The sequence below is a fragment of the Oncorhynchus mykiss genome, chromosome 25 (genome assembly GCF_013265735.2).
Source record: "Oncorhynchus mykiss isolate Arlee chromosome 25, USDA_OmykA_1.1, whole genome shotgun sequence".
In the NCBI taxonomy this organism is placed as follows: Eukaryota; Metazoa; Chordata; class Actinopteri; order Salmoniformes; family Salmonidae; genus Oncorhynchus; species Oncorhynchus mykiss.
This window is the reverse complement of record NC_048589.1, coordinates 42,977,766-42,992,683: the sequence shown is the minus strand read 5'-3', so window position 1 is coordinate 42,992,683 and position 14,918 is coordinate 42,977,766. Positions and strand designations below refer to the sequence as shown.

Here is a 14,918-nt window from a genome sequence, read left to right as displayed (position 1 = left end):
GAAGAAACAGAGCAGAGGAAAGAGAAGAAACAGAGGAGAGGAAAGAGAAGAAACAGAGCAGGGGAAGGAGAAGAAACAGAGGAGAGGAAAGAGAAGAAACAGAGCAGGAGAAAGAGAAGAAACAGAGGAGAGGAAAGAGAAGAAACAGAGCAGGAGAAGGAGAAGAAACAGAGGAGAGGAAAGAGAAGAAACAGAGCAGGAGAAAGAGAAGAAACAGAGGAGAGGAAAGAGAAGAAACAGAGCAGGAGAAAGAGAAGAAACAGAGGAGAGGAAAGAGAAGAAACAGAGCAGGAGAAAGAGAAGAAACAGAGGAGAGGAAAGAGAAGAAACATAGGAGAGGAAAGAGAAGAAACAGAGGAGAGGAAAGAGAAGAAACAGAGCAGGAGAAAGAGAAGAAACAGAGGAGAGGAAAGAGAAGAAACAGAGCAGGAGAAAGAGAAGAAACAGAGGAGAGGAAAGAGAAGAAACAGAGGAGAGGAAAGAGAAGAAACAGAGCAGGGGAAGGAGAAGAAACAGAGCAGGAGAAAGAGAAGAAACAGAGGAGAGGAAAGAGAAGAAACAGAGGAGAGGAAAGAGAAGAAACAGAGGAGAGGAAAGAGAAGAAACAGAGCAGGGGAAGGAGAAGAAACAGAGCAGGAGAAAGAGAAGAAACAGAGGAGAGGAAAGAGAAGAAACAGAGGAGAGGAAAGAGAAGAAACAGAGGAGAGGAAAGAGAAGAAACAGAGCAGAGGAAAGAGAAGAAACAGAGGAGAGGAAAGAGAAGAAACAGAGGAGAGGAAAGAGAAGAAACAGAGCAGGGGAAGGAGAAGAAACAGATGAGAGGAAAGAGAAGAAACAGAGCAGGAGAAAGAGAAGAAACAGAGGAGAGGAAAGAGAAGAAACAGAGCAGGAGAAAGAGAAGAAACAGAGCAGGAGAAAGAGAAGAAACAGAGGAGAGGAAAGAGAAGAAACAGAGCAGGAGAAAGATAAGAAACAGAGGAGAGGAAAGAGAAGAAACAGAGCAGGAGAAAGAGAAGAAACAGAGGAGAGGAAAGAGAAGAAAGAGCAGGAGAAAGATAAGAAACAGAGCAGGAGAAATAGAAGAAACAGAGGAAAGGGAAGGAGAAGAAACAGAGGAGAGGGAGAAGAAACAGAGCAGAGGAAAGAGAAGAAACAGAGGAGAGGAAAGAGAAGAAACAGAGCAGGGGAAGGAGAAGAAACAGAGGAGAGGAAAGAGAAGAAACAGAGCAGGAGAAAGAGAAGAAACAGAGGAGAGGAAAGAGAAGAAACAGAGGAGAGGAAAGAGAAGAAACAGAGCAGGAGAAAGAGAAGAAACAGAGGAGAGGAAAGAGAAGAAACAGAGGAGAGGAAAGAGAAGAAACAGAGGAGAGGAAAGAGAAGAAACAGAGGAGAGGAAAGAGAAGAAACAGAGGAGAGGAAAGAGAAGAAACAGAGGAGAGGAAAGAGAAGAAACAGAGGAGAGGAAAGAGAAGAAACAGAGGAGAGGAAAGAGAAGAAACAGAGAAGAGGAAAGAGAAGAAACAGAGCAGAGGAAAGAGAAGAAACAGAGGAGAGGAAAGAGAAGAAACAGAGCAGGGGAAGGAGAAGAAACAGATGAGAGGAAAGAGAAGAAACAGAGCAGGAGAAAGAGAAGAAACAGAGGAGAGGAAAGAGAAGAAACAGAGCAGGAGAAAGATAAGAAACAGAGCAGGAGAAAGAGAAGAAACAGAGGAGAGGAAAGAGAAGAAACAGAGCAGGAGAAAGATAAGAAACAGAGGAGAGGAAAGATAAGAAACAGAGGAGAGGAAAGAGAAGAAACAGAGGAGAGGAAAGAGAAGAAACAGAGGAGAGGAAAGAGAAGAAACAGAGCAGGAGAAAGAGAAGAAACAGAGGAGAGGAAAGAGAAGAAACAGAGGAGAGGAAAGAGAAGAAACAGAGGAGAGGAAAGAGAAGAAACAGAGGAGAGGAAAGAGAAGAAACAGAGGAGAGGAAAGAGAAGAAACAGAGGAGAGGAAAGAGAAGAAACAGAGGAGAGGAAAGAGAAGAAACAGAGGAAAGGGAAGGAGAAGAAACATAGGAGAGGGAGAAGAAACAGAGCAGAGGAAAGAGAAGAAACAGAGGAGAGGAAAGAGAAGAAACAGAGCAGGGGAAGGAGAAGAAACAGAGGAGAGGAAAGAGAAGAAACAGAGCAGGAGAAAGAGAAGAAACAGAGGAGAGGAAAGAGAAGAAACAGAGCAGGAGAAGGAGAAGAAACAGAGGAGAGGAAAGAGAAGAAACAGAGCAGGAGAAAGAGAAGAAACAGAGGAGAGGAAAGAGAAGAAACAGAGCAGGAGAAAGAGAAGAAACAGAGGAGAGGAAAGAGAAGAAACAGAGGAGAGGAAAGAGAAGAAACAGAGGAGAGGAAAGAGAAGAAACAGAGCAGAGGAAAGAGAAGAAACAGAGGAGAGGAAAGAGAAGAAACAGAGGAGAGGAAAGAGAAGAAACAGAGCAGGGGAAGGAGAAGAAACAGATGAGAGGAAAGAGAAGAAACAGAGCAGGAGAAAGAGAAGAAACAGAGGAGAGGAAAGAGAAGAAACAGAGCAGGAGAAAGAGAAGAAACAGAGCAGGAGAAAGAGAAGAAACAGAGGAGAGGAAAGAGAAGAAACAGAGCAGGAGAAAGATAAGAAACAGAGGAGAGGAAAGAGAAGAAACAGAGGAGAGGAAAGAGAAGAAACAGAGCAGGAGAAAGAGAAGAAACAGAGGAGAGGAAAGAGAAGAAAGAGCAGGAGAAAGATAAGAAACAGAGCAGGAGAAAGAGAAGAAACAGAGGAGAGGAAAGAGAAGAAACAGAGCAGGATAAAGAGAAGAAACAGAGCAGGAGAAATAGAAGAAACAGAGGAAAGGGAAGGAGAAGAAACAGAGGAGAGGGAGAAGAAACAGAGCAGAGGAAAGAGAAGAAACAGAGGAGAGGAAAGAGAAGAAACAGAGCAGGGGAAGGAGAAGAAACAGAGGAGAGGAAAGAGAAGAAACAGAGCAGGAGAAAGAGAAGAAACAGAGGAGAGGAAAGAGAAGAAACAGAGCAGGAGAAGGAGAAGAAACAGAGGAGAGGAAAGAGAAGAAACAGAGCAGGAGAAAGAGAAGAAACAGAGGAGAGGAAAGAGAAGAAACAGAGGAGAGGAAAGAGAAGAAACAGAGGAGAGGAAAGAGAAGAAACAGAGGAGAGGAAAGAGAAGAAACAGAGGAGAGGAAAGAGAAGAAACAGAGGAGAGGAAAGAGAAGAAACAGAGGAGAGGAAAGAGAAGAAACAGAGGAGAGGAAAGAGAAGAAACAGAGGAGAGGAAAGAGAAGAAACAGAGGAGAGAAAAGAGAAGAAACAGAGGAGAGGAAAGAGAAGAAACAGAGCAGGAGAAAGAGAAGAAACAGAGCAGGAGAAAGAGAAGAAACAGAGGAGAGGAAAGAGAAGAAACAGAGGAGAGGAAAGAGAAGAAACAGAGGAGAGGAAAGAGAAGAAACAGAGCAGGGGAAGGAGAAGAAACAGAGCAGGAGAAAGAGAAGAAACAGAGGAGAGGAAAGAGAAGAAACAGAGGAGAGGAAAGAGAAGAAACAGAGGAGAGGAAAGAGAAGAAACAGAGCAGGGGAAGGAGAAGAAACAGAGCAGGAGAAAGAGAAGAAACAGAGGAGAGGAAAGAGAAGAAACAGAGGAGAGGGAAGGAGAAGAAACAGAGGAGAGGAAAGAGAAGAAACAGAGCAGGAGAAGGAGAAGAAACAGAGGAGAGGAAAGAGAAGAAACAGAGCAGGGGAAGGAGAAGAAACAGAGGAGAGGAAAGAGAAGAAACAGAGGAGAGGAAAGAGAAGAAACAGAGCAGGAGAAAGAGAAGAAACAGAGCAGGAGAAGGAGAAGAAACAGAGGAGAGGAAAGAGAAGAAACAGAGGAGAGGAAAGAGAAGAAACAGAGCAGGGGAAGGAGAAGAAACAGAGGAGAGGAAGAAGAAACGGAGGAGAGGAAGAAGAAACGGAGGAGAGGGAGAAGAAACGGAGGAGAGGGAGAAGAAACGGAGGAGAGGGAGAAGAAACGGAGGAGAGGGAGAAGAAACGGAGGCTAACGCAGATTTATATATATATATATATATAGTTGTACAACTGCATAAGAGTTGCTCTCCACTTTCTGGACGATCAAGTTTTGAAATCAGTGGAATTAGAATATGATAGCTAAGGAGATGGAGGAAACACCTGTCTCTAGATTATATCTTCAAACTAAGGGCAACCGTCAAATCAAAATGTATTGGTCACATACGCATGGTTAGCAGATTTTAATGCGAGAGTAGCGAAATGCTTGTGCTTCTAGTTCCGACCGTGCAGTAATATCTAACAAGTAATCTAACAATTCCCCCAACAACTACCTAATACACACAAATCTAAAGGGGTGAATGAGAATATGTACATATAAATATATGGGTGAGAGAGGGAGAAGCATCCATCCATGTATACAGGTAAGATAGTCTAGCTAACAACATTTTCAGATATTACACATTTCTAATTTTGTCAGAAAAACATTTTAATTTCAAGTTAAAGTGTACTGTTAGCTAGCTAGTGAACGTAAGCTCGCTGACTCGCTAGATAACGTTACGTGTATGATCTGTGTAGTAATATTATTTGTATCTCAGAGCCATTTGCATTGCTAGTTATAGCCTAATGTTAGCTAGCTAGATAACATTGAACCTGGTTGGTTAGCTATCTGTAGATTCATGCAGGGTAGTAATGTAATGAGTTGGGATTATGGTTCATTGTTTAGCTAGCTAGCTACATGTTTAAACAAAAAGACTCTCACTATGCAAGTGACCATTTCAATTGAATTTTAATGATGTCACTGCGACAACTGTTGATAGACGTAGCTGGTAAATTCACTCTGGCTATCTACTCCGATTTCAGAGCACTCTCATCTGAGTGTGCCAGAGCGCAGAATACCTGACAAATTTACGAATGCTCAACATCCGACACGGCCGGTGTCAGTAAACGTTGGCAAAAAAAAAACGTAAATTGTTGCCAGCAGCATATTTAGTCACCAACGCTCTGGATAACCTAACAGCCAAACCAGCTCTGCTATAGGGCGAGTAATGTTCAGAGAGCTGTTCTCTCATTTGTGTCTGGAAGTAGCTAGCAAGCTAGCCAACGTTAGCCAATTAGCTTGGGTGCTTGACTGCTGTTGTTAGGACATAATGCTCGGATCAACCCTTAAAGAGATGGGTGAGGCGAAATCTTAAGAGGGTGTGAACGACGCTGAATGGGTGGGGATAAAGCTTAAGAGGGTGTGAACAATGCTGAATGGGTGGGGCTAAAGCTTAAGAGGGTGTGAACAATGCTGAATGGGTGGGGCTAAAGCTTAAGAGGGTGTGAACAATGCTGAATGGGTGTGGCTAAAAGCTTAAGAGGGTGTGAACGATGCTGAATGGGTGGGGCTAAAGCTAAAGAGGGTGTGAATGATGCTGAATGGGTGGGGCGAAAGCTTAAGAGGGTGTGAATGATGCTGAATGGGTGGGGCTAAAGCTTAAGAGGGTGTGAACGATGCTGAATGGGTGGGGCTAAAGCTTAAGAGGGTGTGAACGATGCTGAATGGGTGGGGCTAAAAGCTTAAGAGGGTGTGAACGATGCTGAATGGGTGGGGCTAAAGCTTAAGAGGGTGTGAACAATGCTGAATGGGTGGGGCTAAAGCTTAAGAGGGTGTGAACGATGCTGAATGGGTGGGGCTAAAGCTTAAGAGGGTGTGAACAATGCTGAATGGGTGGGGCTAAAGCTTAAGAGGGTGTGAACGATGCTGAATGGGTGTAGACAAAGAAGGGCTCTCCAGGAGGTGTACCAAAACATTCAAAGGCCCTTTTCTCAAAAGTGAGGTTACAAGTTGATCGACTTTCAAAGCAGAATTACTTTCCCATTGTTCCTCAACTAGTGTATAATATACCATTTTATAGCTCTGAGTTTCTACTTTTATCCAATGTAAAAAAAAAAAAAAAACACAAGTTCAAATTTTGCAACATAAGACCGAATCGAGCCGGTCGGTCACATATGGAGGAGAGAAAGGTGAAGAAATGAAGTTTAGACAAGTTTAGACCAATAGCGATGCAGACGAAAGCCCACCTGGAAAGCGTTGTCAGTCTGTCCTTTCTCCAGCAGGTGTAGCAGGTGTTCAGTCTGCAGCTGTAATCTGAGCTGGTCTGACACAGAGTACAGCGCCATCCACTGGGCACACAGAGAAAACTCCTGACAGAGAGATGACGAGAGGACATCAAATGGACAGCAGAGGAAGCATCTTTTGATTCGTTTGATCCTTTTTTTCCAGAACCCTAAAATGTGGTGCTTTGTGTTTTTTTTGTAAATACTAAAACGTCCATTAAAAAGTTAGTGCTAAAGTTAACCTGGATAAAAAAATAAATGGGACTATATATAAACACATTGGTGGGACATACCTTGGCCTCCAGCCTCCTAGACAGCATAGACTCAAGGTCTAATAACGTCCGTGTTAACAAAAGGAAGGTGTCAGGCTATTTATTTACACCGTGTTGAGACTCACCCTGGCTTCCAACATCCTAGAAAACATGGACTCAGGGTCTCTCCTGGACTCTGTCCTCAGCTCCTGCCAGGTGGCCCACGGCAACGAAGGCAGCAGGTTCAACATCTAGGATAGAAGATTTGTTGAAGCGGTCATATTTTGTTCTTTATTGTGGATAGAGAGAGAAAGACAGGGAAGATGGCAGAGAAGTTTGTGCCAGAAGGGTGTGGGCTGGCACAGTATATGTGTGCCAAGTATTGAGATAAACTTTTGTTATTGACCAAATACTTATTTTCCACCATAATTTGGAAATAAATTCATAAACAAATCCTACAATGTGATTGTCTGGATTTTTTTCTCATTTTGTCTGTCATAGTGGAAGTGTACCTATGGTGAAAATTACAGGCCTCTCTCATCTTTTTAAGTGGGAGAACTTGCACAATTGGTGGCTGACTAAATACTTTTTTGCCCCACTGTATTTACCCATCGATATGTGTCCAGTTCCCGTTTCAATTGTCAAATAACATTTATCTACCTGCTTCAAATAATATTAATCTACCTGCTTCAAATAACATGAATCTACCAGCTTCAAATAACATGATCATAAAGTATGTAATAACTTTGATTAAATGTCTCTGCTTACCCGTTGGTAGATGTCCAGCTCCGTCTTCCTGAGCTCCAGCTCTCCCCTGAGAGAGGCCTCCATGTGGGGGTTGTTGAGGCAGAACTCCATCAGCTCCAGAGAGGGCCCGAGGGGCCAGCGCTCCAGGGCCTGTAAGGCCACACGGGCCCTCAGACATGGGTCCTGTACTCTGAACAACTGGCCTATGCTGTCTTCGCCATCTGTAGGGAGGAAGGTGGGAGGGAGGGAAATAAGAACAAATCAGCGATTGTGTCAGAAAGTTAAAAAATTAACTAGATTGGCACCAGGAATGAAAAAATACCAAAATGTCAACACAGTAGATATATTTTTTTAAATGTTATTTAACCTTTATTTAACTAGGCAAGGCAGTTAAGAACAAATTCTTATTTTCAATGACGGCCTACTGGGGAACAGTGGGTTAACTGCCTTGTTCAGGGGGCAGAACGACATATTTGTACCTTGTCAGCTCGGGGATTTGAACTTGCAACCTTTCTGACCCAACGCTCTAACCACTAGGCTACCTGCCTCCTCCCTCTAACCACTAGACTACCTGCCTCCCCCCTCTAACCACTAGGCTACCTGCCTCCCCCCTCTAACCACTAGGCTACCTGCCTCCCCCCTCTAACCACTAGGCTACCTGCCTCCCCCCTCTAACCACTAGGCTACCTGCCTCCCCCCTCTAACCACTAGGCTACCTGCCTCCCCCCTCTAACCACTAGGCTACCTGCCTCCCCCTCTAACCACTAGGCTACCTACCTCCCCCCTCTAACCACTAGGCTATCTAAAAATCACCAGACACAACATAAACAGTGTGACTTTGTTCAAGCAGAGCCATAGCAACATCCCAAATGGCAACCTCTTCATTTTATAGTGCACTAGATAACAGAGCCCTATGGGCCCTGGCCTAAAGCAGTGCACTAGATAACAGAGCCCTATGGGCCCTGGTCTAAAGTAGTGCACTACAGTACATAACAGAGCCCTATGGGCCCTGGTCTAAAGTAGTGCACTAGATAACAGAGCCCTATGGGCCCTGGTCTAAAGTAGTGCACTAGATAACAGAGCCCTATGTGCCCTGGTCTAAAGTAGTGCACTAGATAACAGAGCCCTGTGGGCCCTGGCCTAAAGTAGTGCACTAGATAACAGAGCCCTGTGGGCCCTGGCCTAAAGTAGTGCACTAGATAACAGAGCCCTGTGGGCCCTGGCCTAAAGTAGTGCACTAGATAACAGAGCCCTGTGGGCCCTGGCCTAAAGTCGTGCACTAGATAACAGAGCCCTATGGGCCCTGGTCTAAAGTAGTGCACTGAATGTATCCCACTGCTGGCTTGCCTCTGAAGTTAAGCAGGGTTGGTCCTGGTCGGTCCCTGGATGGGAGACCAGATGCTGCTGGAAGTGGTGTTGGAGGGCCAGTAGGAGGCACTCTTTCCTCTGGTCTAAAAAAAGATCAATGCCTAAGGGCAGTGATTGGGGACACTGGGTCTAAAGGAGTGCACTATATAGGGTTCCATTTGGAACACAGCCTATGGTTCTACCTGACCCTCCCTCACCAGACATTGATCTGATGTCAGTTTAGCATTTTCCCCACAAATGGTAGAAGCTGATCCTAGATCTGTACCCAAGGGGAAACGTCCACACAGAGTAATGAACCCAGTACTCACCCTCCAGAGCAGCCCAGGCTAGTAGTCTGTCTCGGAGCACCCTCTCCTGGCTGCAGCCCTGTCCATACAGCTCCAGCAGGCTCAGAGCCCTGCCCAGGTCCCGAGAGGCCAGGGCCTGCTGGAAGGCTTCCATAACCACAGCCTGGGCAGGTGTCCCCTGAGGGCCCGACAGGAGTAAAACCACCAGGGGCTTCCCACATAGGGCTGCCCCAAGACCTCCAGCATCTACATATACACACACACACAGAGAGAGTGAGAGAGAGAGAACATGGTTGTTGTAGTTGCTGGGAGGACTTGAGCTCTTGGAACATGCCTCAGGACTACCTGGCCTGATGACTCCTGTCTGTCCCCAGTCATGATGCTGATCCAGTTTCTGTTGTTTTGCCTGTGGCTATGTAACTCTATGTGACCCTATGTAATGCTATGTAACCCTATGTAACGCTATGTAACCCTATGTAACGCTATGTAACGCTATGTAACCCTATGTAACGCTATGTAACCCTATGTAACGCTATGTAACCCTATGTAACGCTATGTAACGCTATGTAACCCTATGTAACGCTATGTAACCCTATGTAACCCTATGTAATGCTATGTAACCCTATGTAACGCTATGTAACCCTATGTAACGCTATGTAACCCTATGTAACGCTATGTAACCTTATGTAACCCTATGTAACGCTATGTAACCCTATGTAACCCTATGTAATGCTATGTAACCCTATGTAACGCTATGTAACGCTATGTAACCCTATGTAACCCTATGTAATGCTATGTAACCCTATGTAATGCTATGTAACCCTATGTAATGCTATGTAACCCTATGTAATGCTATGTAACCCTATGTAATGCTATGTAACCCTATGTAATGCTATGTAACCCTATGTAATGCTATGTAACCCTAAAAAGCTACCTTGTCCTGGACCTTCTCTCGCTCCGTCTGTCTTTCTCAATTCAATTTCAATTCAATTCAAGGGCTTTATTGGCATGGGAAACATGTGTTAACATTGCCAAAGCAAGTGAGGTAGATAATATATAATATATAATAGATAAAGTGAATATATCTCTCTCTGTCTGTCTGTCTCCCTGTCTGTCTGTCTCCCTCTCTGTCTGTCTCCGTCTCTGTCTCTCTCTGTCTCTCGCGCTTCCCCACACCTGCTGTCTCGACCTCTGAATGCTTGGGCTATGAAAAGCCAACTGACATTTTCTCCTGAGGTACTGACCTATTACACCCTCTACAACCACTGTGATTATAAATTTAACCCTGCTGGTCATCTATGAATATCTTGAAGAACGATCTGGCCTTAAAGGCCATGTCCTCTTATAATCTCCACCCGGCACAGCCAGAAGAGGACTGGCCACCCCTCATAGCCTGGTTCCTCTCTAAGTTTCTTCCTAGGTTCCTGCCTTTCTTGGGAGTTTTTCCTAGCCACCGTGCTTCTACATCGGCATTGCTAGCTGTTTGGGATTTTAGTCTGGGTTTCTGTATAAGCATTTTGTGACATCTGTGGGTTTTAAAAAGGGCTTTATAAATACATTTGATTTGATCTGAAGGATTTTGGGTACTTGTCAGTCAGGCTAGTAGACTGGAATTACTACTAGCCAGGGTGACATTCTCTATATCCAGGGGTCCAAAATCTGTGCTGTCGAGCTTGTCTGGCTAATGTTCTGCTAGCCTGGTCTGAAAAGTGCTATCCTCTGGCTAAGTAACGTTCTGCTAGCCTCTGGCTAACGTTCTGCTAGCAGAGGCTAACGTTCTGCTAGCCTCTGGCTAACGTTCTGCTAGCCTCTGGCTAACGTTCTGCTAGCCTCTGGCTAACGTTCTGCTAGCCTCTGGATAACATTCTGCTAGCCTCTGGATAACATTCTGCTAGCCTCTGGATAACGTTCTGCTAGCCTCTGGATAACGTTCTGCTAGCCTCTGGATAACGTTCTGCTAGCCTCTGGATAACGTTCTGCTAGCCTCTGGATAACGTTCTGCTAGCCTCTGGATAACGTTCTGCTAGCCTCTGGATAACGTTCTGCTAGCCTCTGGATAACGTTCTGCTAGCCTCTGGATAACGTTCTGCTAGCCTCTGGATAACGTTCTGCTAGCCTCTGGATAACATTCTGCTAGCCTCTGGATAACGTTCTGCTAGCCTCTGGATAACATTCTGCTAGCCTCTGGATAACGTTCTGCTAGCCTCTGGATAACGTTCTGCTAGCCTCTGGCTAACGTTCTGCTAGCCTCTGGCTAACGTTCTGCTAGCCCCTGGTTAACGTTCTGCTAGCCCCTGGCTAATAGGGTTACATAGCGTTACATAGCGTTACATAGCGTTACATAGGGTTACATAGCGTTACATAGGGTTACATAGCGTTACATAGCGTTACATAGCGTTACATAGCGTTACATAGGGTTACATAGCGTTACATAGCGTTACATAGCGTTACATAGCGTTACATAGCGTTACATAGCGTTACATAGGGTCACATAGGGTTACATAGGGTTACATAGCGTTACATAGCGTTACATAGCGTTACATAGGGTCACATAGGGTTACATAGGGTTACATAGCGTTACATAGGGTTACATTGTACAGCCACCAAAAAAACGATATGAAGGGAAAAAACTCCTCCAATGACATCTTTGTAGCAGCTAGCTAGCCATCTAACTGCTAGATAAATACTACATAGATACACAAGACTATTAGCCACGTTATGACTGACTTGTGATCACTTCCTTAGCTATGGTTTGTTCCCAGCCGTAGTTACAGTCGTCTGTTTGTTTGTTTATTTTGTCCAAAATATCGAGTTATTGAAAATGAAACGGTGCATCCCGAATGGAGGCAACAAACAATGTACCAGGCTGTGATTTTACAACAACCGATAGCAATATGTTTTGGACTACCAAGAAAATGTATTGGTGAATTATATTAAATCATGCATCGAACTACATCTATCTATTCTGTCAACAACACCTACATCATGGAATGTGGAGTCAAATATAACCTATTTATTTTAAAAACCTCTTTATAAAAGCATAAACTTGGAATTTGATATTTTTGACTGATATTAATGATTGTCTGTTGCATATCCGCAAAGTCAGTCCACTGTTAAGCAGGGAGTCTGTTAAGCGGGGAGTCTGTTAAGCGGGGAGTCTGTTAAGCGGGGAGTCTGTTAAGCGGGGAGTCTGTTAAGCGGGGAGTCTGTTAAGCGGGGAGTCTGTTAAGCGGGGAGTCTGTTAAGCGGGGAGTCTGTTAAGCGGGGAGTCTGTTAAGCAGGGAGTCTGTTAAGCAGGGAGTCTGTTAAGCAGGGAGTCTGTTAAGCAGGGAGTCTGTTAATGTTAAGCAGGGAGTCTGTTATATATATACATACACACACAATACCTTAAAAAGCAAACACAAGACACAAAAAAGCAAAAAAAAAACTCTCTTACCTCCGCCACCGGCTCCATCCTCCCCAGCCCCCGGCGAAGTACCCAGGACGGGCTGAACCATGGCCCCCAGGTAGGCCCTCAGGATGGGGAAGTCTCTAAGCAGGCTTTCCCCCTCCCTGGAGATCTGCTCCCCGTCCAGCACACACTCTTTACGCCCCCCGCCCCGGAACACCAGCCAACCGGACGGCTGTACCCGGGCAGCACCTCGTGGACTGGCACTTAGACAGGCAACGGTGGCCAGGAGAGGGGAGCGGGATTTGAGGAAAGACAGGGCTGATGGTGTGAGGAGAAAAGAGGAGGAAGAGGAAGTTGGTCGTGGAGGTGAAAGAGAAGAGGACAAGATGAGGACGGGAGGTGTAGTTGCTCGGAGGTCCTCCAGCGAGGGAGAGGCTCCAGATTCAGAGCTGGGGGACTGGGACTGTGGCTCAGTGATGCCCAGCATTGACATGTGTTCCTGAGTCTGTAGCTGTAGCAGGGCTGCCAGGCTGGCAGTCCTAAACACCCCTTCCCCTGGTCCGGTCTGTCCTTGCCCAGCCTCTCCCCCAGAACCAGCCTCTCCCCCAGAACCAGCCTCTCCCCCAGAACCAGCCTCTCCCCTGGAGCTAGCTTCCCTCTCTGGTTCGGGGCACCAGTCCCACAAAGGCAGAGCCTCACAGCAGCGCTGCACGATCACCTGCTGGACACTCAGACGCAGACCCTCCTGCTGCAACAGAGACAAAACTCTAGAGAGAGAGAGAGAGAGAGAGAGAGGGTAACAGGGGGAGGGACAGGAGGTTAGTGGAATGGCAAACACAAGATATAACAGTAGGATGTAGAATGAAATGCGCTCGTTCATATTAACACAAGAAACTCAAGCTCATAGTGCTGAAATTGTTTTAATTCAGTGAATGAAAGAGCACGAAATATACTTGTGATACTGCCTCTAAGCCAGGGTTCCCATGATGAATAGGGAGGGGGGGGGGGGGGGGGGTTGTGTGTATCTACCTGTCAGGAGCCACCTGTCTATCAAACAGCAGGTGAGAGAGCAGCTGAGATGGGGCCTGGAGGAGAACCAGGAGTGGATTCCCCAACTTCACCTCACTGTTTTGGTCTGAGAAGAGAGACGGAGAGATTGAACAAAACACTGAGTGGACAAAACATTAGGAACACCTGCTCTTTCCATGACACAGACTGACCAGGGTTAATCTAGATGAAAGCTATGATCCCTTTAATGATGTCACTTGTTAAATCATCCACTTCAAATCAGTGTAGATGAAGAGGAGGACCCGGGTTAAAGAAGGATTTTTAAGCCTTGAGACAATTGAGAAATGGGTTGTGTTTGTGTGCCATTCAGAGGGTGAATGGGGAAGACAAAATATTTAAGTGCTTTTGAACAGGGTTTAATAGTAGATGCCAGGCGCACCGGTTTGTGTCAAGAACTGCAGCGATGCTGGGTTTTTCACGCTCAACAGTTTCCCGTTTGTATCAAGAATGGTCCACCACCCGGAGGAGAAACGGAGGAGAAACGGAGGAGAAACAGAGGAGAAACAGAGGAGAAACAGAGGAGAAAGAGGAGAAACAGAGGAGAAACGGATGAGAAACGGATGAGAAACAGAGGAGGAGAAACAGAGGAGGAGAAACAGAGGAGGAGAAACAGAGGAGGAGAAACAGAGGAGGAGAAACAGAGGAGGAGAAACAGAGGAGGAGAAACAGAGTGGAAAGAGGAGAAACAGAGGAGAAACAGAGGAGAAACAGAGGAGAAACAGAGGAGAAACAGAGGAGAAACGGAGGAGAAACGGAGAAACGGGAGAAACGGGAGAAACGGGAGAAACGGGAGAAACGGGAGAAACAGAGGAGAAACAGAGGAGAGTAAAATACAATTCTGTTTCTATTCTGCTGTTTTATTGCATGTGCAAAGATGTCAGAGAAAAAAATACAATTATAATAAAATAAAATAAATCTGTTACAGGAACAATTGGAGTTAAGTGCCTTGCTCAAGGGCACATTGACAGATTTATCACCTAGTCGTCTCGGGGATTCGAACCAACAACCTTTCAGTTACCGACCCAACGCTCTTAACTGCTAGGCTACCTGCCGCTGTTGTTTGCTTAGCGAGTACCACTTCCTCCCAATTCGGGCACATACCTGGCTCCGACCCGGGACCCTCCGTTTCACAACCACACGTGATCCGTCCTCCCTTAATAAGAGTCTCTGCCACTCAAAAGAAAGCGCTTGAGCACGGACTCCCCTTATTGTTACACGTACATACATATTCGTATGGGTAATGGCCCCAGCGGGAATCAAACCCATCGACGACGTTACAAGCGCCGTGCTCTACCAACTGACCCACACAGGAGGTAAATGCACTCGCCTTCAGATCCCAGGCTGCGTATTAACACCGAAGCCAGCGTGTTGACGTAGTCCACGAAGCTCCTCATGTAGTCTGGCCTGCAAGGGGAGCCCTGGGGCTCGAAGGGACACAGCTGGTCCATCGACCGCAGCAGCTGCTTCATGGAGGAACGCACCGGGTGGGATTCCAACTCCGACTGTTTCAGACTGGCCTGCTCTACCAGGGCTGTTAGGAGGGCACCAGCAGGACTCTCCACTACAGAGACACAACACATTATACACTTAGTTATACACTAACCCCCTAACCCTAGCCCTCTAACTCTAGCCCACTAACCCTAGCCCCCTAGCCCACTAACCCTAGCCCCCTAACCCTAG

The 14,918-nt window shown here is 45.9% G+C and overlaps 1 protein-coding gene across 2 annotated transcripts in view; it reads right to left on the bottom strand.

Moving 5' to 3' along the window:
• zfyve26 (zinc finger, FYVE domain containing 26) overlaps positions 1 to 14,918 on the bottom strand; it is a 120,251-nt gene that overhangs the window by 46,504 nt on the left and 58,829 nt on the right. For both annotated transcript variants that reach the window (XM_036962338.1, XM_036962337.1), the window contains exons 18-24: positions 14,566 to 14,799; positions 13,200 to 13,305; positions 12,216 to 12,937; positions 8,801 to 9,025; positions 7,146 to 7,345; positions 6,524 to 6,628; positions 6,091 to 6,213 (exon numbers count right to left, since the gene is read on the bottom strand). In XM_036962338.1, the coding sequence (XP_036818233.1) occupies positions 6,091 to 6,213; positions 6,524 to 6,628; positions 7,146 to 7,345; positions 8,801 to 9,025; positions 12,216 to 12,937; positions 13,200 to 13,305; positions 14,566 to 14,799 (1,715 nt within the window). The remainder of the gene's footprint in view (positions 1 to 6,090; positions 6,214 to 6,523; positions 6,629 to 7,145; positions 7,346 to 8,800; positions 9,026 to 12,215; positions 12,938 to 13,199; positions 13,306 to 14,565; positions 14,800 to 14,918) is intronic.